The 23,105-nt window shown below is 37.7% G+C and overlaps 2 protein-coding genes across 2 annotated transcripts; both read left to right on the plus strand.

The window, feature by feature from the left end:
* The first annotated feature begins 4,652 nt into the window (after window positions 1-4,652).
* On the plus strand, window positions 4,653-6,537 carry LOC138908307 (uncharacterized). Its single transcript, XM_070198964.1, has 4 exons — window positions 4,653-4,865; window positions 4,962-5,026; window positions 5,859-6,370; window positions 6,464-6,537. Exons 1-4 carry the CDS (start codon window positions 4,653-4,655, stop codon window positions 6,535-6,537), a joined length of 864 nt encoding a protein of 287 aa, XP_070055065.1.
* A 186-nt stretch (window positions 6,538-6,723) lies between these two features.
* LOC104086331 (uncharacterized) lies at window positions 6,724-7,997 on the plus strand. The gene is made up of 2 exons (XM_009590576.1): window positions 6,724-7,065; window positions 7,701-7,997. The coding sequence occupies exons 1-2, from the start codon at window positions 6,724-6,726 to the stop codon at window positions 7,995-7,997; spliced, it is 639 nt and encodes a 212-aa protein (XP_009588871.1).
* The last annotated feature ends 15,108 nt before the right edge of the window (window positions 7,998-23,105 follow it).

Consider the following 23,105-nt stretch of genomic DNA (forward strand, 5'->3'; position numbering starts at 1 on the left):
ACCCCATATCAGCAGTGTTTTCCCCCTTTTGATAAGTCAGAAAGAAACTTTATTCCAACTGAAAACGGCAACGAGGCTTTAGAAGTGCACGCAGGAAAAACTCAGGTACCCTTACCATTTAAACATCCAAAGACCTGAGGACATAGCGTGAATTTAAATCATTACATCCAGGGAAAAAGCCAATGCTGACTCGTGGGCGGGGGTTTTTACTGTATCAAAAAGTTTGTGTGGTCCATCTGATTTGCATCGAATTACCTCTGCTTTCTCACGAACCAGATTATTCAAAAACACAAGCTGGAATTGTATACTTGAAGTTCACTGTCTTAATTTTTTTTTAAAAAAAACTTTACGTCAACTGTCTTCTTTCCCTTTCGTCTTCTTGCCAGCTCCAAAGCAGTTCCTTGACTGTCTGTGGTATCACCTATCTTAAGCCATACAAACAGAACAATTCTTCTTCTTCACCTGACAGTGTGAAGTAGATGATTCATCTCTACACTACTTTTTGCTACATGTAACACCTATGCAAATAACCATGCTTGTTTCTGGTGATTAGTATGTTGAATAGACCTCATGAGCGGCAAACCAACAAAAAACTAGCTTCTTCCTTTTTTTGGGTGGGGTGGGGGGGTGGTGTGGTGTGGTTGAGTGGCCTCCATATTTCAGATTATTCTCCCAGGCCACTGTATGGGATGTGTTATGTGGCTAGCAATTTATGGCCAGATTCTACAGAGTACTCTCCATCTTTTTCTTTTTTGGAATGACAGTGGTGTCCAGACCATCTTGCACACACCTCGACTATTACACGGGGTAACTGCTACCTCCAGCCAACACATGTATCGGGTGACTTTGCCCACCAAGGCTTATGCTCCATACTTAAGTTACCTCCATTTCATTGAATCTGGCACCACTATCGAGCCTCTTTTTATAGTGTGTATAGCAATTCTGCCAATGCAGTACGAATTATCTTAACCCATTTTGATCTTTTTTGAAGTTTAGTCATATTGTCAATTTCCCACTCTTTATAATTCCTCATGAAGGATTACACCCAACCATTTTCTAATCAATCACTTTAGCATAAGATGAATTTTCTTCTTTTCATTGTTTCCTTCCCCATGCCACCATCTCTTTTTATTTTTTTTCACTCTAGTCCATCTTATCTTTTTGTTCCTTCCTTCCCACAAAGAAATCATTCTTGAGTTCATTCAATTGTTCTTCCGCTTCTAATGGATTGGGAATTAATGACATTAGATATGGTGGAATGCCATCCAAGACTGAGTTCATACTGTCAATCTACCTTCAAAGGAGAAGTATTGTGTCATTCGACGAGTCAATTTCTTTTGACACTTCCCAATCACACTTCTAGTTTGACATCGAATGATCTCTTGATGAGTAATATCTAGGATTTTGCTTTGGCGTGTTTACTGTTGGGACTTGGTAAAACTTCGAGTTGTCTCAGCTCTAGTTGGTATTAGGTCTTCGTTTTATAGCAATGCTGGTGGCTGTAGGCATTTCTTAGCTTCGACTGCAATAACTGCTTTTTCTTTTTCTCCCTGAATCTTGATAATGAACATTTTATCCACCTAACTGAGCTCAGAATTCAAATTGCATCATCTGACGTCTTACTGGAATGATAGACCATGCAATAGTAGAAGAATTATATCTATGGGATGACCCTAACACAGGATCCACTTATTTTCTAACTTGAGCTTGCATACACTTGAGTGCAATCGCATTCTCAGATAATTTCAACTGTAGATGTAATTCTTGCTGCAAGTACGTTATATTTTAAGTTTTGAAAATTTTTGGCATGTGTTGCATTATGTGCTTGTTATGAGGGTCTTTTTATGCTTTCTAGATTATGTTCATGGTTTTGTATCTGCATAGAAATACATCAGAGAGATAAAGGAAGGTGTCATTGCAGCTTTAAAATATCCTGAATGGCGCTCTTATTCCTTCAGTGGCAAGCCTAGATTATTTTCTTGTTTCAGGTTCAGGGTATGAGGTGCATTTAGGTCTTTATTCTGAAGATATAGAGATCTTCTGCATTATGCAAGGTGTCTATATTTTTTTTTTTGGGGCCCTTCGTTACTCTTGGAGGCAGGGGCGGAGCTAGAGTACCGGGAGCGGGTTCGGCCGAACCCAGTAGCTTTGATTCAAACCTTGTATTTGTCTTTAAAAATATATTGAATATGTACAAATTATTAATTTAGAACTCAGTAACTTAAAAGGACCATAAGATTGAAATACTAGCTCCGCCTCTGCTTGGAGGGGGCTAGAAATGAGGTTCATCACGAAAGGCACATTGCTAGTTAATGATTGGTAATTGCAGTTATTTTTTGCTTCTTTTTCGGATTATTGAGGAAGGGGATGAGGTGAGTAGATGCTTATTAGTTTGGTTCCAAATGCAATAATCTTCTGGTAATCTTGATTCTGACTCTAGCTAACTTTTTGGCTGAGTTTTCAGTTGTTAGTGACTTGAGTTCAGTGAGTTTTGCTTTTTTTCATTTTTGATACCCTGATGGCAGAATTCTAGTGTGGGTCGATTCAGGTTCAAATTTCAATGGAGACTATGTTATTTCTTCTTGTGGACGGATTTACTGTGGTACTTGTGCTGGTGGGAGGTAGCAAGTAATCGGGTGGAATTAGTCGAGTTGCCTCAAAATGGTTTGGACACTTCTCTTATTTTTTGAAAAAAAGGATTTGGAAGGCGAGAAATATTAGTTTCAAGAAAAGGTTGAATAGTATGTGTTTAGTAGCACTTGAACCTGGTAAGTGTTGATGATGTTTAACTAAGGAGTGTAAGATGTTAATTTGAGTTGTTTATTATATTAGTTGTAGTAAATAAATATTTAATCAATAGCTTAGACAGAAACCACCAAAGTTTAAAATCTGTAATTCAAAATAGGTTAAAATACTTGAAAAATATATAACTTTTATTAATAGAATAGTGTCAATTATTTTGAAACATCTCAAAATAAAAAGAATTGTATGAAGTAAAAAAGGTAGAGAATTATTAGTCTTTGCTTTTGATGATTAAAAGCTTTGCGCTAAAAGTAAAATTGTCGCATCTTGTAGTATAACTTTTATATGGATATCTTTTAAATAAAGTTCTCACGATTCTCACATTTACATGAATTCTAGGATCTCAATACTCGAAAGAATTCACTGTTATATCCTGGCGAAGTTGCTCTACCTGTCAAATGAAAATCCTTCGTGAAGTTTGGTAGCAGTTGGCTGCTTTGGACCAAAAGCATGAAAACAGAGGGAGAAGTAAATCATAATATTGAATCAAATTTTACAAACTACGAGAGAAAGGTGTAATGTTCAATATGCTTTCGTTTTCCTTTCTCCTCAGGTTGGGTTTTTCCCGGTCCTTAAATAATACATATTAGGCGTTCAAATTTAGGTATTGTTAACACATGTTTTGTCCTACTTATGTCTCAAATCAAATAAGAAGAAAGAATTGGTAATCAAAAGTTATACTGGCAGTGTGCAGAGTACCTTGTGTTAATAATGTAGAATTTCATGCCTATACCATTTTCCAATAAAAAGAGGCAAATGATCCTTTAGTGCATTAGATTTCCGTTCATATTATGTGATGTGATGAGATGAGATGCACCAATCAAATGATCTATCTTTTTTAGAGAAGTATTAACCTAAATAGCTGTCCATCCTATCTGTCAAATTAAAAATAATCGGCAAATATATAATATGCGTATAATCATGTATACTCAATGCATTATTTATAGAGAAATTTCACAAACCACTATTGTTTAGTGGTTATTAGCAAGTTGTAGCTATCATTTACTATATTACTTCCTATAGCTATGTTTTCAGTTTTTATAGAGTGTATTCGATGTATTTAAGCTACTGTATTCATGAATACAGTAGCAAAACTCAGTGTGAAACAGGGGAGTCCAGCTAAGCAATTATTGTATTCGACTGTATTCGCGAGCTGTATTCGCGAATACAGTAACGTAAATTGCGTAAATCGTGGTCTATTCAGCTGGTTTAAAACGGTAAGTGAATCAATTAACACAATAGACTCCTAATATAACTCAACTAACTCAATTATATCACCTAGAATCTGTATTTCATGACGAATCTGTAGAATATTTTTCCCAGCCAAAAAATACAACAAAACAGAGCAATCTCAAGATTTTCAATTCTTCATTTTTCAGTTGCTATCGTTCGTGGAAGTTCTGTTTTCAACCAATAAAATTCGAGATTCATATCACCCAGAATCTGTATTTCATGACGAATCTGTAGAATATTTTTCCCAGCCGAAAAATACAACAAAACAGAGCAATCTCAAGATTTTCAATCCTTCCTTTTTCTATTGCTATCGTTCGTGGAAGTTCTGTTTTCAACCAATAAAATTCGAGATTCATACAATTATATACAGAAATCGGTATAATTCGATTTTACATATAGCAAGTTTAACTGTGCTACTGCGTCATTCTGGCAAGTGGAACAATGAGAGTAACTATGTCGATTATTTGATTGAGAGGATACTGATAAAGGAGTATACGTCGTACAATGATTTGGTTGCTTCAATTTCGAAGCAACTCGACATAGATTTGTGCTCAAAGTCAATTAAAATTGAATACAAAGTAGATGAAAATTGCACGCCAATGGAAATACATAACGACATGGGTTACAGGGTGTATGTAGAGTTGAAAAAAGTGAACAGAGAATTTGGGATGTATCCTTTGTGCATAACAACAATTGACAAAGAAGTTGTAGCTGGAGGTAGTTTAATTCAAGACGACCTTATGCAAATTGACGAAGCAAATCAAAGGTGTAATTTTGATACAGATGATACACTTGCTATTGAGTCTGTCAATTCAGGCGAACCAATTGAGGTGTTCGAACTGGACACGGATTTGATTATTTCAAAAACTAATCAAAGAGAGGTTATGGTTGGATAAGTATATAAGGATAAGGCTACATTGAAACAGGTGATGGAGCATTATGCAATATCTGAAAGGTTTCAATTCCGGGTTGATAGGTCTAATGCTATCAGGTTTGAGTGTTCGTAATTGTTGAACACCATGTTATATTCAAATGTATGGTTATGTATTTTGAATGTGAAATTGTATATTATTTTCATGGTAGAATTTTTATCTATATTTAGATGTATTTAGATATATTTGAATATATTTACATGACTTTCATTGTTATGCTTATGAATAATTATGTATTTCAAATACATGTATTCATCTATATTTTACTGATAAATAATTATTACAATGACTTTCACTGGTTGTTCTTAGATGTATTTATACGTATTTAGATATATATATATATATATATATATATATATATATATATATATATATATATATATATATATATATATATATATATATATATATATAATTGCAATCGTATTCACATGTATATGTATATATTTTGAATTTTTTGTATATTGTATTCATGGTGGAATTTTTAAATTGTATTTAGATGTATTTAGATATGTTTGGATGTATTTACATGACTTTCATACTTATGAATAATTATGTATTTCAAATACATGTATTCATCTGTATTTTACTGATAAATAGATATTATAGTGACTTTCGTTGTTTGTTTTTAGATGTATTTATACGTATTTAGATGTATATATATATATATATATATATATATATATATATATATATATATATATATATATATATATATTACAGGCGTACTCACATGTATATGTGTGTATTTTATAATAATGTTTATATATGTAACAATGTATTCACATGTATATGAGTATATTTTTTAACTATTTATACTGATCGTATGTATTGCGAAAAAATTATTTGCAGCTATACATTATTATGTATGTCAGAGGATTGTGAATGAAGATTTAAGGCTTTTAGCATTAACAAATCACAAATGTTCAAAGTGAGAGAGCTCAATGATAAGCATACATGTCCGTTGAAGGATAAGGTGTATGAGCAACGTCAAGCAAGTAGTAGTCTTATCGGTAGTATGATTAGGCCCAAACTTACTAATCATAAGAGGAAATACACCCCAAAGGATATAATTGATAATGTGAAATCAGATTTTGTTGTAGATGTTAGTTATATGTTGGCGTGGCGGGCTAAAGAAAAGGCAATGAAATTTTTGAGAGGTGAATCAGCTGATTCATACAATAAATTACCAGGGTACTTATATACAATGGATATGACATATCCTGGTTCACACATTAGAATGGTAAAATCGCCACAAAATGAGTTCATGTATGTGTATATATCTTTGTATGTATTTATAAAGGGGTTCGATCATTGTAGACCCATTGTGATTGTGGATAGAAGCCACCTAAAATCGACATACACCGGGACATTCGTCTCGGCCAGTACGTTGGATGGCGCAGGTGAGTATGGGGATTATAATAAAATTTATTAATTTTACTGCCTATTAAAGATTGAAATACGTATTTTTAATATGTATGCAATTGTATTTACAGGTCATATACTGCCACTAGAATATGGTGTTATTGATTCAAAGAAAAATGTTGCTTGGTCGTGGTTATTTGAGTAATTCAAGGAAGCATATGGTGAGAGGGAAAACATGTGCATCGTTTCAGATAGGAATGAGAGCATCATCAAATCCGTATCGAGAGTGTATCCAATGGTAACACATTTTGCTTGTATATGGCATCTATGGAACAACGTATATAAGAAATTCAAAAAAAGTCATTCAAAGTTGAGCGAGATATACTTCTCGATGGCAAAAACATACACACATGCTGAATTTGATAGTCTAATGGATAAGGTAGATATTAGGGTGAAAGAATACTTGGAATTAGCTGGATATGAAAGGTGGGCTAGGTTGTATGCACCTGTTAATAGGGGATGGACCATGACGTCAAATATTGCTGAGTCAATCAATGCCACACTTGTGTCAGCAAGAGAATTTCCAATATACGACTTCCTCGAAGAAGTTAGAAAGATGTTTGGACGTTGGAATTGCAGCAATCGGAAAGAAGCTTCACACACGTACACAACGCTTGAAAAAAAATACCAGGAGATGCTTACTTTGAATGAGGCAATGTCTACACGTATGATTGTAACTTTTTTTTTTTAAAAAAAGTCATTGTTTCATGTATTTAGCTCTAGTACAAGGTGTATTTATTTCTGATACCATTTCTACTATTCAAATACAGAATGCTCATTGTATTATAGCAGTTGTGCATGCTTTCTATTTTATGAAATGTTTAAAAAATTGATCATTATATGTATATATTACTTGTTTATACATTTGCAATTCATTGGTTGAATTCAATGGTTTTGTTTCTAACCAGATGCATTTCTTAAGCAGACAATCTATATGTTACTGTATATCACTATATTCATCAGTTAAAATGTCATCATCTTTAATATTCTGCCAGCCTAAATATAGACTGTATTCCACGGTATTCAATATATTTCATTGTATATCATTGTATGTCTTTGTATTTTATATCTACATATATGTTTGTATTTCATTGTATTTTATACATACATATTTGTTTGAATTCAATATAGATGATAATTTTGAAAGATAAATAAAAGTTTACTGTTGTATATTTAAATTATTTTTTAATTGTATATATCTATACTGTATTTAATACGTCTATTCTTTGATATATATATATATATATATATATATATATGACTTTTTTTTTAAATGTTCAAAACTTATAGGTCTATGTTTAAATATAGGTTGTACCATCGACTGAATACTTGCATATGGTGAACGATGAAGGAAGGCATTATATTGTTTGCCTCTTAGAGAGAAAGTGCAGTTGTGGGCGGTTCCAAGTTGACGAACTACCATGCCCACACGCTTGGGCTGTCTTGAAGAGCAAGTTTCTAATGCCAGAAGATTATTGCTTGGACTATTACAAACCAAAGTCTGTTGTAATGACATACGAGGTGCCCGTGTATCCGTTGCCTGACCGAAATGAATGGAATATACCAGCACATATATCAGAGGAAGTTGTCTTACCACCCAAATAGAAAAGACCTCCTGGAATGCCAAAGAAGAAGCGCGATAAGCCGTTCAGTGAATTGTTGCAGAAGAAAAATTAACATTCGTGTAGCATATGTGGGCAGGGAGGACATAATAAGCGTACTTGTAGAAATGCTCCACGTAGGACTTAGTTCACATTCTGACTTGTATTACTGCAATAACGATGTGTCCAAGATTCCGGTGACATTTTGAAATAATACATATTGATTAGTTGGTGTATTGGATTATTGCGTGAATACATACTGCTGAATATACTTTAGTAAACTGCTGAATACATACTGCATTTACATTTTGAATAAATATGAATACACACAGGTGCATTATATCCGAATACATAATTACAATCTGTTGAATACAGATCAATACAAAAATTCATTATACATACAATGCAATCTGAATATATTTGAATACTTATGAATACAAAATGCAGTACACATACAGTATAATCTGAATATATTTGAATACATCTGAATACAAAATGTATAGCACATACAGTACAATCTCACGAATATATTAATCTACTGAATATATTTGAGTACATGTGAATATAAAATGCAGTACACATACAGTACAATCTCTGTAATTTATCTCAAAACATGATGCATATACAATCTGCTGAATATATATGAATATATATATACATATGAATACAATATGCTAAATATATTTGAATATATGTGAATACAAAATGCAGAGCACATATATTACAATGTCCAGAATATATATTGAATACATAAGTAATCTCCTGAATATATTAATCTCCTGAATATATTTGAATACACGTGAATATAAAATGCAGTACACATACAGTATAATCTCTTAAATATATATCAATACATGATGCATATACAACCTGATATATATATATATATATATATATATATATATATATATATATATATATATATATATATATGAATACAATCTGCTAATGAATTATTTTTAGTAAACTGATGAATGCATATTGTATATATACATCTGATGAATACAAACTGTTGAATATTAACTGCTGCACAAAATATAATATATATCTAAATACATATATACGTATGAATACAATCTGCTAATGGATTATTTTTAGTAAACTGATGAATGCATATTGTATATATACATCTGATGAATACAAACTGTTGAATATTAACTGCTGCACAAAATATTGAAACAACATGAATATTTGAAATTATAAACAACTGAATAAACACTGTGGATACAGTGAATAAAGTGAAAACATGAGTTTTTCTTAACAGAATACCATCTTTACCAAAACAATATTCAAAAAACTGTATTCACATAAAACTATCTTCCAAAACTATATTCACCGAAAACTATTCTAAAAATATCTTCACAGAAGTATCTGAATCCGTGATTTGCCTAACAATCTTTTAGGGTGCTTCGTTCTCGCTTACGGCATCATCGTCTATCTTCCGCAGAGCATAGTCCCAAAGGAGGGCACCATATCTTTGACGGAGTAAATTGGCATCAAATGTTGTTTGTGGAACTAAACCAAAAGTGCTCAGATACTCTGTGTATGCCGCTACATGCAACCCACAATCCCTGAAAATGTAGATTGAAATAATTGAAAATAATTCATATTATTTGATTTATAAATGATACAAGCAAGAGGATTGAATACATACATGCTCCCAAATTTTTGTTACGGAAGATTTGAAATGAAAACAACATTAAAGGGATCAGTTTGTGCCTTGTCACTGTATGCTGAGTCATGAGACCAATCTATGCCTTGCTTATCTCTGTAAAAATCACTGATCGATAGATACAGAGGTACAAGCTTAGCAAGCTTATCTATCTCAGAACCCACATAGGCATCATGACTTGCTGATCTATATGAGTCATATACTTTGATACATCTCTCCTTGAATGAGACAACTGCCAATATCCAATGAAGTTTGTCCTTCAAGTTGACTGGTATCAAGACATTGTCAATAGTGTGCCATGGTATATTAGCTAGCAATCTTTAGCCCCTTATGTACTCACATACCACATCCTATTCTTTGGCTACATTTGCATTACTATCTGTATCAGCATACCTGTCGAAGATTTCAGCAATTCTTGTCTTGAATATACAATCAACAGTTGTATACTTGAAGTTGGTGGTTTGGTTGTACTTGCCCTTCTTTCTCAGGTAGTAAAATTTGTTGGCTTCTTAACATGCAGTACAATTTCTTTGATTTTAGATATGCCAACAGGAGGAATCTTGGATTGAGGTATTGACGACACAAGTGGAATTGGACTCTCTGCATTTGAGGGATCTATAATCTGCTGTTTGCGCTTTTTGTGAGGCGGTGATTGTCACGACCCAATTTCACCTATAGGTCATGATGGCGCCCAACACTACAGCTAGGCAAGCCAACTAATAAGTCAATCGTACATTGGTTAAACTTTTATTCCAAGAAAATAATAAAATACCAACTTCTACCAATGTGTGTGCCAAGACCCGGTATCACAAGTGCATGAGCATCTAGTAGATTATACAAAACTCCAAATACTGTCTGAAATGAAATAGACAGAATATAAATATAAGAAGAGACACTGGTAGCTGCAGAACGGCTCAGAAAGGCAGCTCACCACTATGCCTCGGGATGACATGGGTATGTGATGATAGGTCCTCCACTAGTACTTGTCTCAGGTCCTGCACAAAAAGTGCAGCAAGTGTAGTATGAGTACGTAAACAACGTGTACCCAGTAAGTATCAAGCCTAATCTCGAAATGATAGAGACGAGATGGCCGACTTTGACACTCACTATGGGTCAATAATAACTGAAATAAAACTAGGATATTTAAATCAGCATAAATTACAGAATTTATAATAATTTATTTAATCAGCGGAAATAATCAAATTCCTTCAAATGTAACAATTCTCAATATATTAATTAAATTCCTTCAATTCAAATAATTTCCAATTTATCAATTAAATCTCATTTACAGGAGTAACAATTAATTCCTTAACAAGCAAGAATAATAATTCATTAAATTCTAAAGATTTTTCAATTTATTAATTAGCTTCACAAGCTGAAATAAATTATTAAAGTATCGTGTAATTATTATTATTAAGCACGATTTCTGTCGTGAACGTACGGCCCGATCCAGAGTGTCGTGTACACTGCCGAGGGACGTGCGGCGCGATCCATAGATGCATCTATCCTGCCGAGGCGTTCGGCCCGCTCCACAAGAAAGGAGGACATTTTCTTATGTGCCTCCGGAAGGAGAGTATATTTATTATAAGATAAAATTTGGGAGGAGAACAATTTCTTTTAACAATTAATTAATTTAAACAAAAATTAAGCATATGAAATTTCATATTTTTCTACTTTTCATGACAATTCACAATATATACATCAATTATTTTAATTAATAAAGAATACAATTCACGCAAGTAATTCATGCTTTGAGTCTTAAACTACCCGAACTTTAGCATTAATAGTAGCTATGCACGGACTCTCGTCACCTCGTGCGTACGTAGCCCCCGCAATTAGCAACAATTATTTAATTTTAATCACCTATGAGGTAATTTCCCCCTCACAAGATTAGATAAGAGACTTACCTCGTCTTGCTCCAATTTAATCCACTATAAGGCCTTTTCCACGATTATCCAACTCCGTCTGGCTCGAATCTAGCCAAAATAATTCGATACAATTACCAAATATTATAGGAATCAATTCTATAAGAAAATACCACATTTTAAAGAAAAGATCCCGAAATTAATTAAAAATTCGCTCGCGAGGCCCATATCTCGGAATCCGGCGAAAGTTATGAAATCCGACAACCCATTCAATTACGAGTCCAACCATATCAGTTTCACTCAAATCCGACTCCAAATCGATACCGAAATCTCAAAAATTCGTTTCTATGAGATTTCTAAAAATTTCCCAAATTTAAATCTCAACACACTAATTTATGGTGAAAACAATGATATACTTGTATATTGTTACATCTCGCATTTTCGTACATTAAAAGTTTCGTCTTCAGTTAATTGACGTAGACTCGGGGATGAGATGATATTGAGGTTAACGTATTTATGCTATTTATAACAAGCGGTAAGTAAGTGCCATAAAAGATAAAGGGTACACGAATTAAAAAAAAAAAAAAAAGTTTCGTTGAAGGTTGCCGATTTGGGATAAAATACGGGTCAAGCGATAATACCCGATATTTATGGATTAGTATCATACAAGGTACCATATGACCATGGTAGTATGATGTATAAAGTATATTAAAAATGAGTAGAATTTTAAGTAATGTGAGACAATTCTTAATTATACGGGTAATTGGTTAATTACCGGGTAATGAGACATTACCTAATTACCTAATAAGTGGATAAAGATTAACTTTCCCCACCCCACCCCACCCCCACGTGGCAGTAAGCCACCATTAATACATATGACTAAGTAGTCATATGAGCTTAGGTGGCAAACTAATGTAAAAAACATTACATATTCATTCTCAAGACTTGAGGTGGCAAACTAACGTTAGCCATTTTCACAAAGCTTTCAAAAAAACTTCATCTTCTCATGTCTTGAATACAAAGACACAATCAGAACATTAGCTTTTAACTACAAGACAGTACAATTCATAGGTGAGCTTTGCACCTTAGCAACGAAATTGCTTAGAAAAGTCTTACAAAATTCCTTCATAACAGAACGTGAGAACTTTTACAATTAAAGTTCCTACAAAGACATTAACAACGAGATTTCTTGCAATCAAATTCTCCTACAAGGTTTCAACGAAATTCTTGTAACCCAACAATGCCAACGAGAATTGTTAGAATTGTAGCAACGTAAAATTTTGCGGTTCAAAAGGAGTACGGTGCAATCTTTTTCAAGAATATTATACGGATTTTTCTCTACTCCAGGTATGTTAAGGCTAAGCCCTTCTTTCATTTTGGCATGGTCTTGTAATTACACGAGTTTGATAAGAAAAATACATATCCCGGAATTTACGTATATTTTTCTAGTTTTGTAAGTTACAATATTCTCTTTATCGGGATTTCATATTCATTTGAGTATTTCCTTTTTCTAGTCAAGAGAGAAGAGAGTTTATATATATACAGTATTACAGTATTTGCATTACCATTAAGCTATAATCGATGGGCAGGCCCCTATTGGGCAACCTCTGATCAGATGGTAAGTTATATATACCGAGCCTACTGTGGCCGAGCGCCTATGAGCGAGCCCAGGATGGCCGAGGTACAGAGCCCAGTATGGCCGAGCGCCTATGAGCGAGCCTACTACGGCCGAGCAGTTACACGTACCGAGCCTTATAGGGCCGGACATTTATTTTACTTACTATATTGAAGGAGTTTAGTCACTATCAGCAGGTAAGTATATCTCCAGACCATCTTTGACTCCCAGTTAATTTCAGTTATCATATTATCAGTTCAGTTTTAGATTTCAGTTATTTTATTGCCTTACATACTCGGTACATTATTTCGTACTGACATCCCTTTTCTGGGGGCGCTGCATTTGTATATTTGATGGTTTGTCAGCTGTAGTAGCTATGACGGCCTTGTCGGCCTAGCTTTATATTGATGTTTAGTTAGCGCTAGTTTCTATTCAGTTTTATATTTTGCTTCGCAAATTATCTTGCAATGTGGCCCCATGGCCAAAGTATGACATTATATGTTCAGAGTCCCTTAGTCGTAATTTGGTACGCCAGGTTAGGTGAGGCACCGGGTGCTGGTCTCGCTCCTAGGTTCGGGGCGTGACAAACTTGGTATCAGAGCAATTCTGTCCTAGGGAGTCTACAAGCCGTGTCTAGTAGGGTCTTGTTTATAGATGTGTTGTGCACCACATTATATAAGCAGGGAACTACAGGGCATTTAGGAGTTGGTTACCCTTCTTTCAAATCTAAATCGTGCTATAGCACTAAGTTATAGGAAATTTGAGTTAAACTTACGTGTTTGGCGTTTGCATGCATAGATGACATTAACTAGGAAAACTACGGCTAGCCAAAGGAGAGAGACAGCAGTAGGTGAGGGGACTAGCAGGGTACCCCCAGTAGATGGGGCCCAATCGGAGGCCCAGAGAGAGACCCCTACTCAGCCATTACCCCTCCACTAACCGAGGAGATTCCTAGGGAGACCGCACATCCAGTTCCTCCTCCGCTTCCATCAGATTAAGACTTAAGGAGTGCGGTGCATTTGTTGGCACAGTTGGTAGCTACCCAACAACAGGCTAGGGCATCCGCTAGTGCAGGACCTTCTGAGGGATCTGGGAGTTCAAGGGTCCGAGAGTTTATTGCTTTAAGTCCCCCAGAGTTCATGGGGACAGATCAGAGGGAGGACCCGCAGGATTTCATAGATCAGCTTCACAGGATCTTTCGGGTTATGCATGCCACGGAGAAAGAGGCCGTCGAGCTAGCAACTTTTCAACTCCGAGATATATCCATCCTTTGGTACGAGGGATGGGAAAGGTCCAGGGGACGTGATGCACCTCCTGCTATTTGGAAAAAATTTTCAGATGCCTTCCTTGACCAGTACTTACCGCGAGAAATTCGGCAGGCCCGAGTCGATCAGTTTTTAGCCCTCAAGTAGGGCAATATGACTGTTTGAGAGTATAGTCTCCGTTTTGACTCATTGGCCAGATATGCACCATCCATAGTTGCTACTATACGGGACAAGATCTACATGTTTATAGCAGGGTTGGCCCCAGAGTTGATCGAGGCATGTGCCACCGCTGCATTGCATGATAGTATGGATATCTCCCGAATTCAGGCATTTGCCCAGAATATAGAAAAGGGTAGGCGTCGGTAGCAGGGTATAGAGAGGACTGACTCAGGGCAGCGTAAGAGGATGAGATTTTCCAGATCTCACGAGCAGTCTCAGGGTAGTTATAGGCCCCAATACTTCGAAAGGCCACCTAGACCTCCGCCATCTCAGTCACAGGGTTACAAGTATGACCGTTATACTCAATCAGGACCAGGTGAAAGCTCCCAGGCGTAAAGTTTGCAGCGACAATGAGGATCAGGGCAGACATGGTCATTTTTGCCGCGGTATGCCATCTGCGGTAGAGGACACTTGGGCCAATACCGAGCCGGTTCCGATGCTTGTTATACATGTTGACGTCCGGGGCATATGATGCGAGATTTCCCAAATAGAGATTTTGGGGGAATGGCACAACCAGCGAGTTCAGCAACAGGATCATCTATGTCCGTGCATCCTTCAGGGTGCGAGTCTCAGTCTTCGGCTGGTAGAGGTCGAGGCAAAGGTAGAGGTTCCAGTTCAGGTGGTAATTAGAACCGTATCTATGCTTTAGCGGGTCGACAGGACCAGGAGTCTTCACCAGACGTTGTGACAGGTATATTAACCATTTGCTCTCACGATGCTTATGCTTTGATAGACCCAGGATCTACTTTATCGTATATTACCCCATTTGTCGCGAGAAAGTTTGGTATAGTGCCTGAAATACTAAGTGATCCTTTTGCGGTATCTACACCGGTCGGAGAATCGATTATTTCTAGACGGGTTTACCGAGGTTGTACGGTGACAATTTGTAGTCGTCAGACCTCAGCTGACCTAGTTGAGCTAGAGATGATGGATTTTGATGTTATCATGGGAATGGACTGGTTGGCAGCTTGCTATGCCACAGTTGATTGCCGAGCAAAGGCAGTCAGATTTTATTTTTCGGGTGAGCCAGTCCTTGAATGGGTAGGTAATACAGCAACACCCAGAGGTAGGTTTATTTCCTATCTGAAGGCGAGGAAAATGATCGCAAAAGGGTGCATTTATCATATTGTGCGAGTTAGAGATGCAGATGCTAAGATACCTACACTTCAGTCTATTCCCATAGTCAAAGAGTATGCAGATGTGTTTCCAGATGAGCTTCCAGGTATTCCTCCAGAGCGAGAGATTGATTTTAGCATCGATTTGCTTCCAGGAACTCAACCAATATCCGTCCCTCCGTATAGAATGGCACCTGCCGAATTGAAAGAGTTGAAGGAGCAGTTAAAAGATTTGCTGGAGAAAGGTTACATCAGGCCTAGTACCTCACCTTGGGGTGCACCGGTACTATTTGTGCGGAAGAAAGACGGCTCGCTGAGGATGTGTATCGATTATAGGCAGCTAAACAAGGTAACTATTAAGAATAAGTATCCACTTCCAAGGATCGATGACTTGTTTGATCAGTTGCAGGGGGCTAGATGCTTTTCAAAGATAGATTTGAGGTCGGGGTACCACCAGGTCAGAGTTCGGGAAAAAGATATTCCAAAGACAGCCTTCAGGACCCGATATGGCCACTTCGAGTTCCTTGTCATGTCCTTCGGGTTGACTAATACACCTGCCATATTTATGGACTTGATGAATAGCCTATTCCGGCCATTTTTAGATATGTTCGTGATAGTATTTATTGATGATATTCTGGTTTATTCCCGTTCAGAGGATGAGCATGCGGACTACCTGCGAGCGGTACTCCAAACCCTCCGTGATCGTAAGTTGTATGCTAAGTTTTCTAAATGTGAGTTCTGGTTGAAATCTGTAGCATTCTTGGGGCATATTGTATCAGATGAAGGTATAAAGGTGGACACTCAGAAGATTGAGGCCGTGAAATCTTGGCCTAGACCTACCACTCCGACAGAGGTTCATAGCTTTCTAGGCTTAGCAGGATACTATCGGAGGTTCGTAGAGGGTTTTTCTTCCCTTTCGGCACCATTGACGAAGTTGACACAGAAAGAAACTAAGTTTCAATGGACAGAGGCTTGTGAGCGGAGTTTCCAAGAGCTTAAGAACAGGTTGACCTCAGCTCCAGTTCTAACACTTCCAGAGGGTCTAGAGGGTTATGCCGTGTATTGTGATGCATCAGGTGTCGGGTTAGGATGTGTCCTGATGCAACATGGGAAGGTAATTGCGTATGCTTCAAGGCAGTTAAGGAAGCACGAGAGGAATTATCTAACCCACGACCTCGAGTTAGCTGCGGTTGTCCATGCACTTAAGATATGGCGGCATTATTTATATGGTGTTCATGTTGATGTATTTACTGATCATAAAAGCCTACAATATATCTTCAAGCAGAAAGAGTTGAATTTGCGACAGAGGTGATGGCTTGAGTTATTGAAAGAGTACGATGTTAACATTCTCTACCATCCAGGGAGAGCTAATGTTGTAGCAGATGCCTTAAGTCGCCGATCTATGGATAGCTTAGCACATGTAGAGCCCGAGAAAAGACAATTAGCTAGAGAGATTCATCAATTGGCTTCGTTGGGGGTTCGGTTAGTAGATTCTGAGGATGGTGGAGTTGTACTCCAAAACACTGCAAAATCATCCCTCATAGCTGAAGTCAAGGAAAGACAGTACGAGGACCCAGAGTTGGTCGAGTTGAGAGAGCAAGTTCCGCAGCAGAAGAAGCCATTGTTAAAGCTCAAGGGAGATAGGGTTCTCAGATATAGGGGTCGTTTGTGTGTTCCAGATGTAGTAGGGCTACGAGACAAGATTATGTTAGAGGCACATTATTCATGGTATTCCATCCATCCTGGATCGACGAAGATGTATCATGACATTAAGGATATGTACAGGTGGAATGATATGAAGAAGAACATTGCTGAGTTTGTCGCCCAATGTACTAGTTGCCAGCAAGTGAAGGTAGAGCACCAGAAGCCCGGAGGGCTAATGCAGACTATAGAGATCCCGACATGGAAATGGGAGGTGATAAACATGGACTTTATCACGGGTTTACCTCGTTCTAATCGTAAGTTCGATTCCATATGGGTGATAGTCGATAGGCTCATGAAATCAGCTCACTTCCTACCGGTCAGATCTACATATACAGCAGAAGATTATGCAAAGTTATATATTAAGGATATAGTGCGGCTACATGGAGTACTGGTTTCTATTATATCTGACCGTGGGGCTCAGTTTACAGCACATTTTTGGAGGTCATTTCAGAGAGGTCTAGGGACTCAGGTGAATCTCAGCACAGCTTTTCATCCACAGACTGATGGACAAGCCGAGCGCACAATTCAGACGCTCGAGGATATGTTACGAGTATGTGTGTTGGATTTTAAAAGAAGTTGGGATGAACATCTACCTCTTATCGAGTTTGCATATAATAACAGTTACCACTCCAGTATCCAGATGGCTCCGTACGAGGCTTTGTATGGGCGTAAGTGCAGATCTCCTATAGGGTGGTTTGATGTTGGAGAATCTGGGTTACATGGGCCAGACCTGGTTCAGCAGGCCATAGAGAAAGTAAAGGTTATCCGGGAGCGACTGTTGACAGCTCAGAGTCGTCAGAAGTCATATTCTGACGTGCGGCGACGAGACTTAGAGTTCAGGATTAATGACTGGGTATTCTTAAAGGTATCACCTATGAAGGGCGTGATGAGGTTTGGCAAGAAAGGAAAGCTTAGCCCACGGTATATTGGGCCTTATAGGATCATTCGGAGAGTGGGCCAACTAGCTTATGAGTTAGAGTTGCCCTCAGAATTGGAGTCTGTCCATCCGGTTTTTCACGTATCTATGCTACGGAAGTGCATTGGCGATCCTACCCGAGTGGTGCCCACGGATGATGTACAGATTACAGAGGACTTGTCATACGAGGAAATTCCAGTTGCCATCCTAGACCGACAAATCCGCAATCTACGAAATAAGGAGGTAGCTTCCGTAAAGGTTTTATGGAGGAGCAAGAATGTAGAAGAGATGACGTGGGAATCGGAGGAAGAAATGAAGTCTAAATACCCCCACCTATTTCAAACTGAAGATATGGTTCGAGATGGGACGCTACAACATAGCTCTATGTAGGCTAGCAGGTCATCAGGTAAGCTTTTATTTTTCACTTTCAATATTTATGATTTACGGTCGGTGAGGCAAATTGCTGCTATTTATAAAGATTGGCCATGTGTGGCATGCATAGTATGTTTCTGGCTACGTGCAGGTTGGTTTTAGTCTAGTGTACGGATGAGACTCTGGCAAAAATTTTCCCAAAGTATCTAAGAGTAGACATTCGAGGATGAATGTTTCTAAGAGGGGAAGGATGTTACATCTCGCGTTTTCGTACATTAAAAGTTTCGTCTTCAGTTAATTGACGTAGACTCGGGGATGAGATGATCTTGAGGTTAACGTATTTATGCTATTTATAACAAGCGGTAAGTAAGTGCCATAAAAGATAAAGGGTACACGAATTTAAAAAAAAGAGTTTCGTTGAAGGTTGCCGATTTGGGATAAAATACGGGTCAAGCGATAATACCCGATATTTATGGACTAGTATCATACAAGGTACCATATGACCATGGTAGAATGATGTATAAAGTATATTAAAAATGAGTAGAATTTTAAGTAATGTGAGACAATTCTTAATTATACGGGTAATTGGTTAATTACCGGGTAATGGGACATTACCTAATTACCTAATAAGTGGATAAAGATTAACTTTCTTCACCCCACCCCACCCCCACGTGGCAGTAAGCCACCATTAATACATATGACTAAGTAGTCATATGAGCTTAGGTGGCAAACTAATGTAAAAAACATTACATATTCATTCTCAAGACTTGAGGTGGCAAACTAACGTTAGCCATTTTCACAAAGCTTTCAACAAAACTTCATCTTCTCATGTCTTGAATACAAAGACACAATCAGAACATTAGCTTTTAACTATAAGACAGTACAATTCATAGGTGAGCCTTGCACCTTAGCAACGAAATTGCTTAGAAAAGTCTTACAAAATTCCTTCATAACAGAACGTGAGAACTTTTACAATTAAAGTTCCTATAAAGACATTAACAACGAGATTTCTTGCAATCAAATTCTCCTACAAGGTTTCAACGAAATTCTTGTAACCCAACAATGCCAACGAGAATTGTTAGAATCGTAGCAACGTAAAATTTTGCGGTTCAAAAGGAGTACGGTGCAATCTTTTTCAAGAATATTATACGAATTTTTCCCTACTCCAGGTATGTTAAGGCTAAGCCCTTCTTTCATTTTGGCATGGTCTTGTAATTACACGAGTTTGATAAGAAAAATACATATCCCGGAATTTACGTATATTTTTCTAGTTTTGTAAGTTACAATATTCTCTTTATCGGGACTTCATATTCATTTGAGTATTTCCTTTTTCTAGTCAAGAGAGAAGAGAGTTTATATATATACAGTATTACAGTATTTGTATTACCATTAAGCTATAATCGATGGGCAGGCCCCTATTGGGCAACCTCTGATCAGATGGTAAGTTATATATACCGAGCCTACTGTGGCCGAGCGCCTATGAGCGAGCCCAGGATGGCCGAGGTACAGAGCCCAGTATGGCCGAGCGCCTATGAGCGAGCCTACTACGGCCGAGCAGTTACACGTACCGAGCCTTATAGGGCCGGACATTTATTTTACTTACTATATTGAAGGAGTTTAGTCACTATCAGCAGGTAAGTATATCTCCAGACCATCTTTGACTCCCAGTTAATTTCAATTATCATATTATCAGTTCAGTTTTAGATTTCAGTTATTTTATTGCCTTACATACTCGGTACATTATTTCGTACTGACATCCCTTTTCTGGGGCGCTGCATTTCATGCGTGCAGGTTCAGACAGACAGACGGGTAGACCTCCTCAGTAGGTGTTTCCCGAGTTTAGCCTGATCGGTAAGCTCCACGTCTTTCGGAGTTGCCAGGTTTAGAGTTTTGTATACATCTTAAGCATATCTGTATATATGTTATGGGTAGGTCGGGGCCCTGTTCCGATCACAATATATCTAACAGTAGAGGCTTGTAGACATATCCTGATGGTTAGTGCAGTATGTTGGGTTAGTAGGCCTGGTATGTATATTTGATGGTTTGTCAGCTGTAGTAGCTATGACGGCCTTGTCGGCCTAGCTTTATATTGATGTTTAGTTAGAGCTAGTTTCCATTCAGTTTTATATTTTGCTTCGCAAATTATCTTGCAAGGTGGCCCCATGGCCAAAGTATGACATTATATGTTTAGAGTCCCTTAGTTGTAATTTGGTACGCCAGGTTAGGTGAGGCACCGGGTGCTGGTCTCGCTCCTAGGTTCGGGGCGTGACATATATGTAGACCAAATCTGAGTTAGAATCACTTACCCCAATGTTTTTCCCTTGAAAATCATCCAAAAGTCGCATCTGCTCAAGCTCAAGTTCGTCAAAAATGGCAAATGGGACGAATGCCCTCTTTTTATAAAACTGCCCATCATCCTTCGGAACTGGTCCTCGAACTGGGCCTCGATCGCGGCTTCGATCACAGGCTCGAGCCTGGACCTCGGTCATGGCCTCGATCAGGGCATCGAGGTTGGGCCTTCGATCAGGGCATCGAGCATGCCTTCGATCAGGGCATCGAGCATGGGCCTTCGATCATAGCATCGAGCATGGGCCTTCGATCCGGGCATCGAGCATGGGTCTCGATCCTAGCCCTCGAGCCTTACCTTTGATCATGTCCTCGAGCTGGACCTTCGATCGTGGCTTCGATCTCAAGCTCGAGCCTGAGCCTCATCAACCCTGGGCTTGATACCTGGGCTCGATATCAACACAAAATATCCAACATAAGAGGAAACACACTGCAGCGGCTTTTAAGTCCAATTTTTGATCCGTTAACCATCCGAAACTCACCCGAGGCCCTCATGACCTCAACCAAATATACCAACAAGTCCTAAAATATCATACGAACTTAGTCAAACCTCTAAATCACATCAAACAATGCTAAAACCATGAATCATACCCCAATTCAAGCTTAATGAAACTAAGAGTTTTCAACTTCTACATTAGATGTCGGAACCTATCAAATCAACTCCGATTGACCTCAAATTTTACACACAAGTCATAAATTACATAGCGGAGCTATAAAAATTTCCGGAACTGGATTCCGACTCCGGTATCAAAAAGTCAACTCATCGAACAAACTTTCAAACTTAAATTCTTGTTTTTAGCCATTTCATGCCTAATTTAACTACGGACTTTCAAATAAAATTCCGAACACGCTCCTAAGTCCAAAATTACCATACAGAGTTGTTGGAATCATTAAAATTCTATTCCGGGGTCGTTTTCACATAATTAGACATCTGGTCTCTATTTGAACTTAAACATTTTAATTTTTCTTCGAAATTCCATATCTCGGGCTAGGGACCTCGAAATTTGATTCCGGGCATACGCCCAAGTCCCAAATCACGATACGGACCTACCGAAACTGTTAAAATACTGATCCGAGTGCATTTGCTCAAAATATTGACCAAAGTCAACTCAATTAAGTTTTAAAGCTCTAATCCACATTTTAAATCCATTTTTCACATAAAGACTTTTCATGAAATTTTACGGATTACGCACTAAAGTCGAGGAATGATTAATAGTACTTTTTGAGGTCTTAGAATACATAATTAATTATTAAATTTAAAGATGACATTTTAGGTCATCACAGTGATGAAGATGGACCAACACTTGCATCATGTTTCTTCTTAGGCTGAAGAGGCTGTGTAGGACTAAAGTCATCCGAATCCTCTTCATTGTTGTCTGAATGAGTAGGATTGTTCTCTACATCAATGCCTTCTGGAGTAATCTGAATAACAACAAGCTCTATATCGCTTGGTTGAATGTCATTGTAAACAATCTGAAAATGGAAATACCTCAAAGTGAACGACCTTTGCTATATGATTACAATATTATTAAATTTAAAGATGACATTTTGGGTCATCACATTCTCCACCTCTTAAACATACTTTCGTCCTCTAACGGGTTTAGAATTATACCTCAAGTGCTGAATAAGTCTGGATATCTACTCCGCATGTTTTCCTCAGCCTACCAAGTCGCTTCCTCGACTGGTTGGCCCCTCCACCGGATTTTTACTGCAGAAATCCTCTTGGATCTCAACTGGAGAACCTGTTTATCAACAATGGCAATTGGCTCCTCTTCATAACCCAAGCTATTATCTAACTGAACTGTGCTGAAGTCTAACACATGTGATAGGTCGGCATGATACTTCCGAAGCATAGATACGTGAAAAAACGGATGAACTCCCGATAGGCTGGGAGTCAATGCAAGCTCATAAGCAACCTCCCCAACTCGTTTCAACACCTCAAATGGGCCTATAAACCTTGGGCTCAACTTGCCCTTCTTCCCGTATCTCATAATTCCCTTCATCGGCGAAACCTTCAAGAGAA

The sequence above is a fragment of the Nicotiana tomentosiformis genome, chromosome 3, assembly GCF_000390325.3.
Source record: "Nicotiana tomentosiformis chromosome 3, ASM39032v3, whole genome shotgun sequence".
NCBI lineage: Eukaryota > Viridiplantae > Streptophyta > Magnoliopsida > Solanales > Solanaceae > Nicotiana > Nicotiana tomentosiformis.

Coding starts and splice junctions, on each gene's coding strand:
- LOC138908307 (XM_070198964.1), top strand. CDS start 4,653: ATGGGTTACAGGGTGTATGTAGAGTTGAAAAAAGTGAACAGAGAATTT. Junction 4,866..4,961: donor ATTCAGGCGAACCAATTGAG/GTGTTCGAACTG, acceptor ACATTGAAACAG/GTGATGGAGCATTATGCAAT. Junction 5,027..5,858: donor GATAGGTCTAATGCTATCAG/GTTTGAGTGTTC, acceptor TTGTGAATGAAG/ATTTAAGGCTTTTAGCATTA.
- LOC104086331 (XM_009590576.1), top strand. CDS start 6,724: ATGGCAAAAACATACACACATGCTGAATTTGATAGTCTAATGGATAAG. Junction 7,066..7,700: donor CAATGTCTACACGTATGATT/GTAACTTTTTTT, acceptor GTTTAAATATAG/GTTGTACCATCGACTGAATA.